Source organism: Oryza sativa, chromosome 5, assembly GCF_034140825.1.
Source record: "Oryza sativa Japonica Group chromosome 5, ASM3414082v1".
Classification (NCBI taxonomy): Eukaryota; Viridiplantae; Streptophyta; class Magnoliopsida; order Poales; family Poaceae; genus Oryza; species Oryza sativa.
The window spans coordinates 28,480,345-28,494,329 of NC_089039.1; the positions used below are offsets into that span (position 1 = coordinate 28,480,345).

The 13,985-nt window shown below is 47.2% G+C and overlaps 4 protein-coding genes across 4 annotated transcripts; 3 read left to right on the plus strand and 1 right to left on the minus strand.

The window, feature by feature from the left end:
* Positions 1 to 1,297: 1,297 nt before the first annotated feature.
* LOC4339647 (MYB-like transcription factor EOBII) lies at positions 1,298 to 4,298 on the plus strand. Its single transcript, XM_015783534.3, has 3 exons — positions 1,298 to 1,558; positions 1,793 to 1,922; positions 2,593 to 4,298. Exons 1-3 carry the CDS (start codon positions 1,300 to 1,302, stop codon positions 3,053 to 3,055), a joined length of 852 nt encoding a protein of 283 aa, XP_015639020.2. The 5' UTR covers positions 1,298 to 1,299; the 3' UTR covers positions 3,056 to 4,298.
* On the minus strand, positions 4,095 to 5,701 carry LOC4339648 (large ribosomal subunit protein bL12c-like). The gene has a single exon (XM_015783219.3). It carries the CDS (start codon positions 4,771 to 4,773, stop codon positions 4,234 to 4,236), a length of 540 nt encoding a protein of 179 aa, XP_015638705.1. The 5' UTR covers positions 4,774 to 5,701; the 3' UTR covers positions 4,095 to 4,233.
* A 1,373-nt stretch (positions 5,702 to 7,074) lies between these two features.
* Positions 7,075 to 10,190, plus strand: LOC107281006 (uncharacterized). Its single transcript, XM_015783207.3, has 2 exons — positions 7,075 to 7,293; positions 9,352 to 10,190. The coding sequence occupies exons 1-2, from the start codon at positions 7,253 to 7,255 to the stop codon at positions 9,860 to 9,862; spliced, it is 552 nt and encodes a 183-aa protein (XP_015638693.2). The 5' UTR covers positions 7,075 to 7,252; the 3' UTR covers positions 9,863 to 10,190.
* Positions 10,191 to 11,745: 1,555 nt separating this feature from the next.
* Positions 11,746 to 12,766, plus strand: LOC4339649 (uncharacterized). Its single transcript, XM_015782998.3, has one exon. The coding sequence runs from the start codon at positions 11,857 to 11,859 to the stop codon at positions 12,550 to 12,552; it is 696 nt and encodes a 231-aa protein (XP_015638484.1). The 5' UTR covers positions 11,746 to 11,856; the 3' UTR covers positions 12,553 to 12,766.
* Positions 12,767 to 13,985: the final 1,219 nt, after the last annotated feature.

Consider the following 13,985-nt stretch of genomic DNA (forward strand, 5'->3'; position numbering starts at 1 on the left):
CGAATCTAGAACCGAATATGACATATTATAGTACTACGAAGACATATGTATGTCTAGATTCATAGTACTAGGATGTGTCATATCCGGTACTAGATTGGTTTTTTATGGGACGGAGGGAGTATGTAGTTAGTTGCCTGCTTACACACACCGTTCCACAATTAATTCGTAGTGTTGTTCCTTAGTACGATTTGTCTCTGATGTGTCTTGAGCTAATCTTTCACGCGATTGGTAATACCACGATGTACTACTAACTAGCAGGGGAATTTACTATTTGACATCCTCCAACAATCAGTTTTTAAATATCACTCTCCTAAATTTCTGTTGTAATTTACTACCCGATCTTCACTAATTCTCTCTCGTGTGTCACTCTTTGCCCAATTCCTAACTACGTGGCTGGTTTTTTTATTGGCCCGTGGATGCCCTCATAAAAAGACCAAAATACCCTAGGGATCACCTACAAGGAGCGGCTTAAGAATAGGCCACACTATTGCAGTCACTACGGTCAGCCGCACTGATGAGCAGGATGGCAACGGCAAAATTGCCCATGGCCGACGAGTAGTAGAGGATGAGACCACCTGAGGAAGCCACCAGCACACGGCCCCCACGCATGGTGCGAGCGTGGTAGAGGTTCCAGGAACGGTCCATAGCATCAAAGACGAGCAGTGAGTGAGGACAGTTAAAGAGCATGAGCAACCAGTGGTCCAACGAGACAGGGCACACCAGTTGTCGTGGAGGTCCTTGTTGTAGGTCCTTGTTACAACTACAGAGGTTCGTAACAGTCCTCAACCCTCGCGGCGGGCACAAGTGGTAGGGAATGAAAGTTTAGAAAAGTGACACTTGAAACTGTCTTTTTGGAAGGACGGTAAATAATAAAATCTCCCCTAACTAGCAAATTCAGCTTCATCTCCCTGCTAAAAATTAATCAGCTACCTAGTCAGAGCATGATTGACAGATTGAGACTGAACTTTGACGTGGAGATCCAACCTAGCTCCACGTAAACATTTCCATGGAATTCGCACGTGCGAAATAACCAATGGAGAGGAAAAGGTACATAGATCCAAACCAATGGCAATTGCACGTAACTATGATACGATCAGTTGCCGAAGAAGTTAAAGGCAGTGCAAGGCCAAACGAGACGATCGAGCGCCCGTTTGATGCGACACGCCAACCCCTGCAGCCGTTTCGGGGGCTCCCGGCGAGCGGCTTTCCGAGTTAGGCGTGCCGAAGTTGCTATCCATCCATCGTATCATCATCATCAGCCACCTCGCGTCACGTCGTGCCAGCCTCCCCCGCGCGCGCATGCTGTTCTTCTTGTACAGTGCAGTATATAAGCGTGGCCGTCGCGCGGCGAGGTGTGTACGCCGCCGCCATCGTCCGTACGTCGTTGAGCCGCCGGTAGCCATGCAGTATACGGTGGAAGGGAGCGGCGGCGGCGGCGTGCAGACGGTGGAGGCGGCGGTGCGCAAGGGGCCCTGGACGATGGAGGAGGACCTCAGCCTCGTCAACTACATCGCCGCCAACGGCGAGGGCGCGTGGAACACCCTCGCCCGCGCCGCCGGTACAGTGGCTGTGGCATGGCATCCATATGCTCCTTGTCAACTGATTGGTCCTTAACCATTAGTGATGATAAAAGACAATTACCATTATAACCTTCTAGCTTTTATACCTGGCCCACACTCTTAAGTACCTTTGCATCTGTACCTTCTATCTTAGCTCTAATATATACCAAGCATAGTAGAAAATCTCTCTCTCTCTATATATATATATATATCTTCACGCCATCAAGCTGCAGGGCTTAACCGTACCGGGAAGAGCTGCCGGCTGCGGTGGCTGAACTACCTGCGACCCGACGTGCGGCGCGGCAACATCACGCCGGAGGAGCACACGCTCATCGTCGAGCTACAGGCCAGATGGGGCAACAGGTAACGCACATTAACTCGATCGCCTCCATCGCAAAATATTGCTATGACATACAGCATTTATGATTCCGAGATGGTCTTCCGTTTCGGGCTCTGGCGGAATGACGGTTTTCACGAAATCCGGTACAAAGCCGGTAGATTCCGAACAAATTTCGTAAACCAAACTTTAAATACAACTTCCCTGAGTTTACCGATAAGCTCGCGAAAACCGGTCAGATTTGTTAAATTCCGAGCAAAATCATCGAAATTTCATCAGTAACTAGAAAAAGAGGTAAACTGAGATTGTTTTTCTTTTTTTAATTTGTTATTCTTTTCTTTCGTACTGTAAATTTCAGTAAATACATGGAATACATCTTTTTTTTATTTTATAAATATCATACTATTTATAAGATTTTATTTAATTTTTTTTTCCTTTTTTATCAATTCAAATTTGAATTTGGATGAAACTCATCAAAATCTCAGACATCTTCTATTTTGGAGCCTCGTCGAAACCTCGAAATTTCGCGAAATTCGACCGGTTTTCGTTGGAATTGTGAACCCTAACGACACATGCTAATATTACGAATCTACGTATATATATATCCAAAATTATAGTATTAGTATGTCTCATTTAGTACTGGCTGACAAAATTTTGGAAGGGATCATCGATAGATTGATCACTTGGATTCTTCAGGTGGTCCAAGATTGCAAGGTACCTTCCTGGCCGGACCGACAACGAGGTCAAGAACTTCTGGAGGACCAAGATACAGAAGAAGCACAGGAAAAGCACTGACGGAATTTACGCGACGACGACGAGCGAAAGCATCATGCCTGCGGCTACAGTGCACCAGAACACGGTGGCCGAGGACCAAGGCAGCAGCAGCGTCTCCGGCCGGACCACCACCGCCACCGTCGCCGTCACGCAGGAGTACGCCACTGAGGCGCCGCCGCCGAGCGGCATGAGTAGTGGTAGCTACTTGGACCAGCTGCAGCCAGGCTACGCGAGCTCAATCCATGGAGGACAAGATGGCGGTGCTGCTGCCGCCGCCGCTGGTGACGTCGTCGTCTCCGACGAGTTCTTGGCAGCGTCGAGCGACAACTTCTGGGCCCTCGAGGATTTGTGGCCCACGGTGCAGTCTCTCCACGGCAATTGCTGAATGGATCATGGGTGATTGTGTTCGATCATGTAGGCCATAGCAAATCTATCTATTAACTTATCAAAGAAATAGAAAAAATAGCCTTCACATTCGCTCTCACGGCTTAAAAATTCCCACATTAATCGGAGAAAAAGAAAAATAGAGTCCATATAGAAATACAATTTAGAAATAGTTGAAATTCGGAATTAAAAAATAAGAAATATTAGAAGATAAGACTAGAGTACATATAGAAATACAATTTACAAATAGTTGAAATTCGGAATTCAAAAATAAGGAATATTAGAAGAGGAAACTGGAGTCTATATAGAAATACAATTAAGAAATAATAGAAATTCAGAATTAAAAATAAGGAATATTATAAGTAGAGTATAGAGTCCATATAGAAATACAATTAAGAAATAATAGAAATTCGGAATTAAAAATAAGGAATATTAGAATTAGAGTATAGAGTCCATATAAGAATTTAAAACTAACTAAAATTCAGAATAAACATAATAAAATTAAAAGTAGAGTTTAGAGTTCGTATAAAAATACAATTTACAAATAACTAAAATTCGAAATTAAAAAAAAGGAAGAAGAGTATAAAGTCAATATAAGAATGCAATTTAGAAGTAACTAAAATTCGAAATTATAAATTAAAGAATATTGAAATATGAGTTTAGAGTCCATATAGAAATACAATTAAAAATAATAAAATTTTAGAATTAAAAATAAATAATATTAGAAGAAGAGCCTAGAGTCTATATAGGAATATAATTTACAAATAACTAAAATTTGATATTAAAAATAATTAATAACTAACACGTATATAAAATACAATATGAATACTATACATTAGTAGTTTCGTAAAGGTAGTACAAAATTTAAAATTATGTTGTCATTTTAATATATTTCAATAATACATTGAGAAAACATATATGTTATTATGTGACAAAATATAATGATGCTAGCCACGCAATCTGCGCGGGCCACCATGCTAGTTAGCAAAGTATCTGTATATGCACATCAATTCTTCAAAGGAAATGTATAAACCGGAATGTATGATTTGGCAAATCCAGTTATTCAATTCTTGCAGCGAAACAACGATGATACAAAATGTCTCGAGGTGTAATGCAACACAAAAAATTGAGCAAGATTTGGGTGTCCTAGTAGCCTAGTGCGTGTGTTCGTCAGGGAGGTCAGGCGATTGACACCTTGGCGCCGACCTCCTCGAGCTGCTTCTTGGCCTCCTCGGCCTCCTCCTTGCTCACGGCCTCCTTGGCCTTCTTGGGGAGACCCTCGATGAGGTCCTTGGCCTCCTTGAGCGCCAGGTTCGTCAGCGCGCGCACCACCTTGATGGTCGCGATGCGCGCGCTGCTCGGCACCTCCTCGATCACCACGTCGAACTCCGTCTTCTCGGCGGGCGCGCCGTCCTCGCCGCCGCCCGCGGCGCCGGGCGCCGCGACGACCGCGGCGGGCGCGAACGCGGCCGCGGACACGCCGAGGCGCTCCTGGAGGTGGTCCACGAGGCCCCTGGCCTCCTCCAGGGTGAGCCCCGCGATGGCGTCCCCGAGCTCGAGCACCTTGGGGGAAGAAGCCGCCGTGGAGTTGCAGGCGACGGAGTGGCGGCCGCCGCCGCGGCCGCGGGTGGTGAACCGGAGCGCCGCGGGAGCGGAGGAGGCGGTGCGGACGTGGAAGAGGGGTAGGGTGGAGGAGACGGCGGTGGAAGCCATGGCCATGGCGAGCTCGCGGGTTCCTGGATGGCGCGCTCTGCTCTGCGACGGGGAGAGGAGAAAAACGCGGGAGGAGGGCGCGCGCGATAAGATAAGGCGTAGATGGGTTCGAGTGCGATGTGGCCACACCTCCCGTGTTCTACAGCCGTTGGATCTGAGATGGACGGCCAGGAATAACTCAGAAACTTGCCTATGCCTGACGTGGCATTTCGAGCTGTTCAAATTATTGTCAAAAATAACATTTCCAAAATTTAGCAATGGCCAAATTTTAGTACGCTGATAACATCCCCAACATTACCAATAGTATTAAATAACAAAATAAATATTTATTAATTTACTAAAATTATATAGTTCAAAATAACATCCATCTAAACAGGTCCTCCTGAGAGTGGATTTTGATCCCTTGAGGGGTTTGTATCTCGCTCAAATGGTTATAAAAAAATATAAAAAAAATTTAGAAGATGTATCAACATGTGATATATTACTCTAGAAACATACCAGTTCAAATTGAATTTCTACATCTCACAAAAAAAAAATTAAACTACAGCTAGTTAACATATATTCACAGTAAAATTTATTTTTTTGTTATGAGATTTAGAAGTTAAATTTGAACTTACATGTTTGTGGAGTGGTATATCACATGTTAATATATCTTCTTAATTTTTTTTAATTTTTTTCATAACCATTTGAGTGACATGTAACCACAAGGGGACAAATAGTCTCCCTTCCATCGTACTTTTGCACTCTCTATCTACTGCCTAATGACACACACTGCCAAGCGATCCTTCTTTGTTCTGCTCAAGATTCATGCAGAAAAGGACCAGATTAGCATTCAGTAACAACTTTTCAACCTCTGGCTTGAACAAAAATCCATTCTCTGTCTTTTGCTGTGCACAATGTGTCAGAAAAAAGTGCTAGGATCCTTGGCTTTGTCATGGCCAAAAAGGGGAAATTTGGAAAGTAGCAAAGTTCCAATCCTCCCCTTCCACACTAACCCCAGCCTTTAAGCTCACTCCAAGCATATTTACCCAAGTGATATTAAGTAGCCTCCAAATTGTTCTTAGCTCTCTCTGCACTAAGCACAGGTTTGCGTGATGTCGATGTCCTCGCCGGCGACGCCTCTTCTGGCCGGCGGCGCGCACGCCATGCGGCCGCCGCGGCAGGACACGTCGGCGGCGGCGGCGGCCGGGGCCACCGGCGGGGGCGGGTCGTACACGCCGGTGTTCATCGTGCTGGGCGTCATCGCGGCGCTGCTGGTGATCTCCTGCATCGTGGGGCAGGTCTGCACCAAGAAGCACCTGCGGCCGCGGCCGCGCCCGGACCGCGTCGCCTACTACGACGACGACATGGAGGGCGGCTTCGTCCACGGCGGCGGCGGCCCGGGCGCCATTGCCAAGATGGAGGCCGCCGCGCCGCCGGCGACGTCGGTCGAGGCGCCGCCGCCGGCGGCCTGATCGTTCGGTCGCCATGTACAGATGCTTGTTCATTCTGTAGGTAGTTATCCCTGAAATTTTCATGTGAAAAATTTCTTCGTCTCAAACAGCTGTAAAGGAGGTGATTAGATTGTGAATAAGACATGAATCAGGTTCTAATTTGATAAGATGTTCTGCTGGTGAAATCACATATTCGTTGCAAAATATACCATGTCTGAACAAGTTTGAACTCCACGGAAGGCAAAAATTTGACGACTGCGAAAGCAAGTCCTGCAGAAAATGTTCCACTTTTCCAATTTCAACGCAACACGAAATACACAAATCCTTAGCATACATCAGGTTAATAATTTTGCCAAAAAAAATGGTGAAAAATGCAAGAACAGATCAACAGAGGAAGAGGCCAGCAAGCAGGACAGAGAGTAGGGTTCTTGTGTGGCTTCAGAAGGTTAGCACCTGCTCATCATTGTCAGAGTCATCGAGGTCAAAGACAGCAGAGCAGCAGATTATTCGCACGGTCTAGTGTAATTAACTAGATAGGGACGCAAATTACCTTATCCTATGCATGTCTGAGGCAACAATGCACATGAACTGGGATGCTGCAGAGCATTGCTCACATCTGACAGCGCCACACCTGGATCTGGATCTGACCGATCTGGTCGGCAGCAGCAAGGCAAATTCAGTATACTAATCTCTGTTTACCTGCACCGATTAGAAAACAATCATCAAATCAAACCTAGTGGAAGCTTAGTACATCAGAGAGATATTTTTCTCTGAGATATTCCTGACTCCAAGCAACACCATGCATGCATTTGCACAGCATGAAACAACTATTAATCCTCCCCTGTTTTTCCGATGAGCCGTTGTAAAAAAGAAAAAAAAAAGAACTCTTATTCTCTCCGCTGAATTCGGGCTCTTCTTCCCGTTGCGATCTTGAATGGCGGAGGCGTCGTCTCCGCTTCCGGCTGAGCAACACCTACACGGATCGTCGAAGCTGAAGCTTTCGGTGGTGTTGGGTTCTTCCATTCTCTGACGGCACGGCAGCAACGACGTCCATGGATCAGGAAACTGCAGTTACAATGATCTCCCGCTCCAAGTAAGTACACCAATCTACTCTTCCTCGATCATCTCTATCTCTTTCTGTTCCACTCGATTTAAGGCGTTTGATTGGAAATGTGATCAAACCATCAAATTCAGTGAATGTGGCGACAATGTATTACATGCATGAGCTGCCATCTGGGCGTCTGCAGCTAATGGTGCTGAAAGCCTGAATCTACGATCTCACTCACTGAATTTCGAACAAGATATATGCTTCTTTAAGCCTGTGATTTTCTTACCTTTCCGGCCGCTACGATCCGAAAAGCATGACATGATCACTTGCAGTGTATGGGCAGAAATGCAGGAATTGCTAGGTGCTACTAGCTAGCTTTTTGCCCATGTACCTCGACATGTGTGAATTGTGATCAACGGACAGACAGATATACAGTATAGCCCCTTCCTAACTTGATTGCCATGTACTGCTCGTAGATTTTATCTGCTACTACATATTAGCTTTTGTAACGATTGGTAGCTAGCACTCTCATATTTTGATCAGCAATAGTAATTACAACTCTGAAAAACCTCTGAAACAGGTAGGACATCGTATAGGCCTAATATGTTCTTTTTAATTAAGGTGTGGAGTGACCATAAGCCTAGCTAACTTCTCACAACGAAAATATTTTTGGTCAATGCACTAGTTGATTAATTATCGATCGATTCCCCCTTAGCTTGGCCATATATGCTACTACAACACACTCAAAGATATTTTTTCATGTGAATAAACTATCTCAATATTTCCATTTTCCATATAATCTTTGATCAGTTTTTGCTTACATACGCATTATTTTCTGAGCTTATATACACAAGATTTTCCGGTCAAAATATTCTAGGAATTGATAAATGCAATGTGCACGCCGAGCAGAGATCAGAAGTTCAGAACCATCAGATTCGGTCCACTCCCGACATGTTCCACACATGCACAGATGCACTGATGCCCCCTCTCGGATGCAGCACGCGTACACAGATCTTCCTCCTCCAGCCATTTTTCCAGACAACCATGCATCTTGTTTTATCATTGATCCAATAATGACATGCAGAAAAAAGTCATTGCTTGCACAGTTGCATTTGTCCTTGTCCAGCATCTGATCAACGTACTTGTCCCAAAGCCCCCTGCAATCTCTGAATCTGATGATCAACTCACTCAGGCCCCCCCATACTCACACAGTCACAAACAACTCTCTTTCTCTCACTCTGAATGAACTCTCACGTCAGTACTAATGCATGGATGCATGTGAAGTAGTATTGCTGGGTCCTGGAACAACAAGGGGAATCAGACAGCGGATCGAGAGATGTTGGCAGCTACAGTTCCCAGCTGTACTAGAGCCTGTGAATACTGACGTGTTGGCACAGTGGCTAGATCAAAACGCACAGCCACTTTGCTCAGAAATGGCGCCCTGCACTGCACGGCCTTCAACTCACGGGTACCCAACCCCTGTCCCCTCCCTTCCCAAAAGGCGTAGCCGCGACCAAAAGCGCCCCAACCTTGCAGTTTTCGAGCACTGTAGCTACCATGTCCTCTCTCCAAGTAAAAGAGATCAGTGTGACAATGGCAATGGCAATGGCATGGCCTCTCTCTCTCTCTCTCTCTCTCACCTTCTGAATTCAAAGTTACTGCTTCTGCTGCTGCTGCGTCTCTGGCTGAGAGGGTTAAATTCAGCTTCGGCTTTGCTTCAGTGGAGAGGAGGAGATGGCCAAAACTGAGAAACATCTCTTCTCCTCTCGTGGCAGTGGCATGCATTTATAACCGTTGCTGTTTCCGGCTTTGCGATGCGACTGTGCTGCTAGCTAGCTGCTCGTTTGCTGACAGTAACAACGCTTTACCTGCCTCCCGGTCTGACGGATGCAGCGCATGCGTTACTACTGCGACGTCGTAACTACTCAGCTCGCACCCGAACCCTACCTACAAAACGCTAGCAGCAAAGCTCGCCGTGTCACGTCGCGATCATTTCCTGCATCCTCTCGAGATCGCCGGCGAGTTCAGTGTGTGTGCCACTACAGCTACTAGCTCACTCGCTCGCTCACTGACGCGAATCGCGCATTGTTCAACTATGAGCAGGGCCATGCAGCTGCAGCGGCCACGGCGGTGGCGCGACGGCGACGGCGACGGGGAGGAGGGGCCCACGACGGCGGGCGGCGGCGGCGGTGTGGGGTGCAGGTGCCGGTCGTGCGCGGCGGTGATGCTCGCGGACTGCATCGCGCTGGGTTGCTGCCCGTGCGCGCTGGTCAGCATGCTGAGCCTAGCGCTCGTCAAGGCCCCGCTCGCCGTCGGCCGCCGCTGCGTCGGCCGCCTCAGGAGCCGGAGGCGGACGCTGCTGCACAACAAGCGCGTCCGCGACGTCGCCGCCACGTCGGCGGCCGCCGCCGGCGAGAAGAAGGCGATCGCGAAGCCAGAAGAAGAGCTAGAAGCCGCCGACATCGTCGCCAACGACGACGACACCGCGTCCGCCGCCGCTGCCACCGCCGGCGCGGGTGCCCCGACCGACGAGGACCTGGCGTGGCTGGAGGAGATGTACCAGATGGGTCACTGGGGCTTTGGCCGCGTGTCCATCTCGGGGAAAACCCCGTGAGAAGCGCGCGCGCCACGCCTCGCCGCGCCGGCGCCGGATCGGATCAAGTCCACGCGACGCGCGCCCCGGCGGCGCAAGGCGCGGGAACGGGTCAACGTAGTACGTGCAAAGGTTGCACCACTATTCGGTTTGATGTTTTCTCCAGCTGTTTTCGTGTACGATTGAATTTGTCGGGGTGCACACGCGCGCCCGTGTGGCCGTGTGCGCTGTGCGTGCGTGTGTGCGCGCCTCGCGCGCGCGTGTGGCTCTGGAAAGCGTGTGCTGCAGCCTTTCGCGCGCACGAATCTCAATGTAAAAAAGGTTCCCAACGGAAGCAGTTTCCGAAGTACTCATGGGCCCTCTCGTATCTGGCACTTACTGTAGCCCGTGCAACTGATGGGCCCGTTCTACTAGGCCGACGACTGGATCCATCAAACTTTTGTCGCGTAGGCGAACGTTAAAAAAAAGGAGAAAGTCTAATATTAATCCCTCAATGTAGGTCTGATCATGTTCGTATCTCTTAATAGCAAAAGGAATACATACTAGCATATCGACTATTAAAACAAGTGTAAAATGACTCCCTCAAAAGTTTTGAAGGCGAATTCCATTGACGTGGTTCGTTGACCTAATCAAACCAACGTCAAACATCTGATGGTATGCCACATGGTTTGCTGATGAGAGATACGAATTAAATTAGACCTATATTTCAGTGAGTCAAATTAAATTTATTTTATCTACAAAAGTAGATATGAATAAGAGTCAGCTCAAGCACCAGAGAGAACATCTTGGCCCATTAAACCCCTAAAAAATAAAGAGTTTGTGCTTGTTTGGTTCTCTACCGTACCAATTTATTGGTAGTGCCAAAGTCTAGGCAAACTTTGGCACTACCAAAATATTGGTAGGGTAAAATTATTTGGCTACCATTTGGATTGCTACCGATATAAAGTCAAATTCTTATAGTATAGTGAAGAAATTTCTAGAAAATGACCAAATAGTATAAGGGTACTACCAAATATTTGGCTTCAATCCAAAATAACACGCATACTATTCAATTTGCCAATAAATTGGTAGGGTATGTTTTTGGTATCAAATCAAAACGGCCCTTTATTTCCTCCGAGGAAAAAATGCCTTTTATTTTACGGAAAGAAAACCCTGCAGAGCCGTTCGACTCTTTTGTGAATTCACGGGCTCACAGTATGTTGGTTGAGTAGCGTATGTACTGCACAGTACATTTACATGTGCTGCCTTTGATTTTTTGCTGTTACCATGGCGTGCATCTTGAGTGAAACATACTTTACTTAGAACGGAGCAGATTACCCGGGCGCCATGCCGTCAATCACACGCCATACAGATCAAACATCACAAGCATCGATCCTAGGACAAGCTAAACGGAACCCCAGAGCTGCTAATTTTTTTCTTTCCTTTTGTGTTGTTTCCCTTTCAGTTTCATCTTTTGCTTCTAGATCTAACCCAACAACGTCTTCTGATCTCGGTGGTAGGTGATCCATTTGGAGCTCAAGGAAGCAACAAGTAGAATAGATAGACAACAATAATTTTTTTTTAAAAAAAGGCTTGTAAGAGACACTAGAAAACGATGAGAAAAGCACATGGATCCAATCCATTCCGTTCCATTCCACTAGGATTCTTTGCTGTCCAGCTTGCATTCTATTTCCCTTCCATTGCATGCCAGCCTTTTCTTTTCTTTTCCTCTCCCAAATGGCAACTCAACTCAAGCATCGTCCGCCACGTGTCGCGTGGCCCACCGTGGCCCTCATGGGCCCACGCACCAACCGACCAACCAGCTCCCCCCTCTCATCACTGGCGGGAGATTGGTGGGGCCCACCTGTCGGTTAGATTATGGGCCGTACCGGCCGTCACTTGTTGCTCGCGACGCGCAACCGCCCGTGGCCCACCTCACGCGCGCATCTCCCGCCTCCCTTTAGTTCCGCCGCCCCGTTGGCCACAGCGCAGCGCAGCTCGCGCCACAGAAAAACTCCACCACCACCAGCCACGCCATGGCGGAGGCGGACGGCGACCGTGGCGTCGCTGCCGCCGCCGCCGCCGCCGCCGTCGTCCACGACGACGTCCTAGAGTCTGACGAGGAGGACTTCACCTTCGCGGCGGCGGCGGCTGTCACGTGTGTGGTTGGAGGCGGCCGCATCGGCGCTGTCGTGTACCCGGTCTTCGGCCGCCCGCGGTCGCCGCCGCCGGTGCAGGAGGTGGAGGAGCCTGACACGGCCACCGTGCGGGTGCCGCTGGGGCAGCTTCTGCTGGAGGAGAGGGCGTCGGCGCCGCCGTCGGGGGAGCAGGCCGACGAGGATGGCGTTCTTGACGGCGTGCCGGCGGAGACGTACTGCCTGTGGTCGCCCGGATCACCCGCGCCGGCGGTTTCTAACTCTCCGGCGAGGTGCCAGAAGAGCGGCTCGACCGGGTCGGTCCTCCGGTGGCGGCAGCGGCTCATCGGGCGGAGCCACAGCGACGGGAAGGAGAAGTTCGTGTTCTTGAGCTCGGGCTCCGACGTCCGTAGTAAGGGGAGGACGACCACGACGTCGCGCGGCGATGCCGGTGGCCGTGGCGGCGGCTGGAGATATTACGCGAGTGGAGGCGGCAATGGCGGTGGCCGGAGGCCGTCGTTCCTCCCGTACAAGCAGGATCTCGTCGGCTTGTTCGCCAACGCCGGCGCGTTCCGCCGGAGCTACCACCCGTTCTAACGTATTGTAGCGTTCTTTCTCGCTGATCGTTTGCTTAATTAATTCCTTAATTATATATATTTTTGTCAAGTCATGGTGTGACTTCGGATTGCCTTGTGGTAGAACTGAAGTGTGACAGATTTGTAGTAGCAGAAAATCTTTATGCAGATTTTTTTTGTATGTGGGTAATACTAATACTTATGTATATATCGTGGATTTTGTATTGGTTTGATCACTTTGATGATTCCTACTACCTTTTTAATAAGCATTGGAATTCAGAAACGTGTAGTACGTTTCTCTCTCTTTCCAACGTAAAAACGTGTAGCAGTACGTGAAACGCGATTCCGCCAGCCGAAGTTCGAATTAATTCGAATTCGGTTTAGAACATAGGAATTCCAAGCAAATAGTTTATTTTAGAAAATGGATTAAAAATCCAGCCTTTATACCTTAAAGGATGTACGCGGTCACAGTTTGAACAACTATTGGTACTTAGGCCTTGTTTATTTCAGTCTAAGCTGCGAGTTGTTTGTTTCTCCAATATATGCTCTTATATTGGAGGTATATAAGGGCAGTGGGTCTTATAGATTATTAGATTATACTAATCTGGCTTATAGATTATAATAATCTATCTTAATAATCTACTTATTTATTTTAGCTTACTCCTAATAATACAGATTATAATAATCATAGACTGAATCAAACAGGGCCTTCGACGTAATCCCTCCTTCCTATTTTAAATACAATCATGAGTTTACATGTCCAACTTTAATTGTCCATCTTATTTAAAAAAAATAAAAAATGTAAGTCGCGCATAAAATAATATTAATATTTTATCATCTAATAAAAATAAAAAAACTAATCATAAAAAAATAAAATAAAAATCAAATAAGACGGAAGATCAAAGTTGGAAACGAAAACTCATGGTTGCGTTAAAAATGGAACAGGGGAGTACACCTTAAACAAGTCTTTCCAAACAAATAGTTTACAATAACATTTGAAAAATGCAACGCATCATCACACCAAACAATGCAGATTACCCAATTAGCTTTAGCTCTCTCAGAATCAAGGACGCAACTTGTGGTTGCGGCAATGGGGAGTAGGATTACCTGCTTATGTTAACACATCTTATCGATCTGGAAGCCTGAAGAGTACATCGGATCAGACGTCGCAAATACATACGGACGCAACACAACACAACACAGGACACAAAAATCGCTGTCAAATCTTCAGTATCTTTCTCACCACTCGATTACCAACCCTTCTCCATCTCCTTTTCAATTAAGCCCTGCGCTTTGGGTTAGTGGACACAATTAACCCGGTCGTTGCGTCTACGTAGCACTGTACCCTGTTTCGTAGGTGAAAGGTACAAGTGGTTCTTTACTTCTTTTTTTTTTTTGCCTCTTTTATTATTAACCCGTTACCTATAGAGTCGTCATTTGTTGGCACCTTGTCGT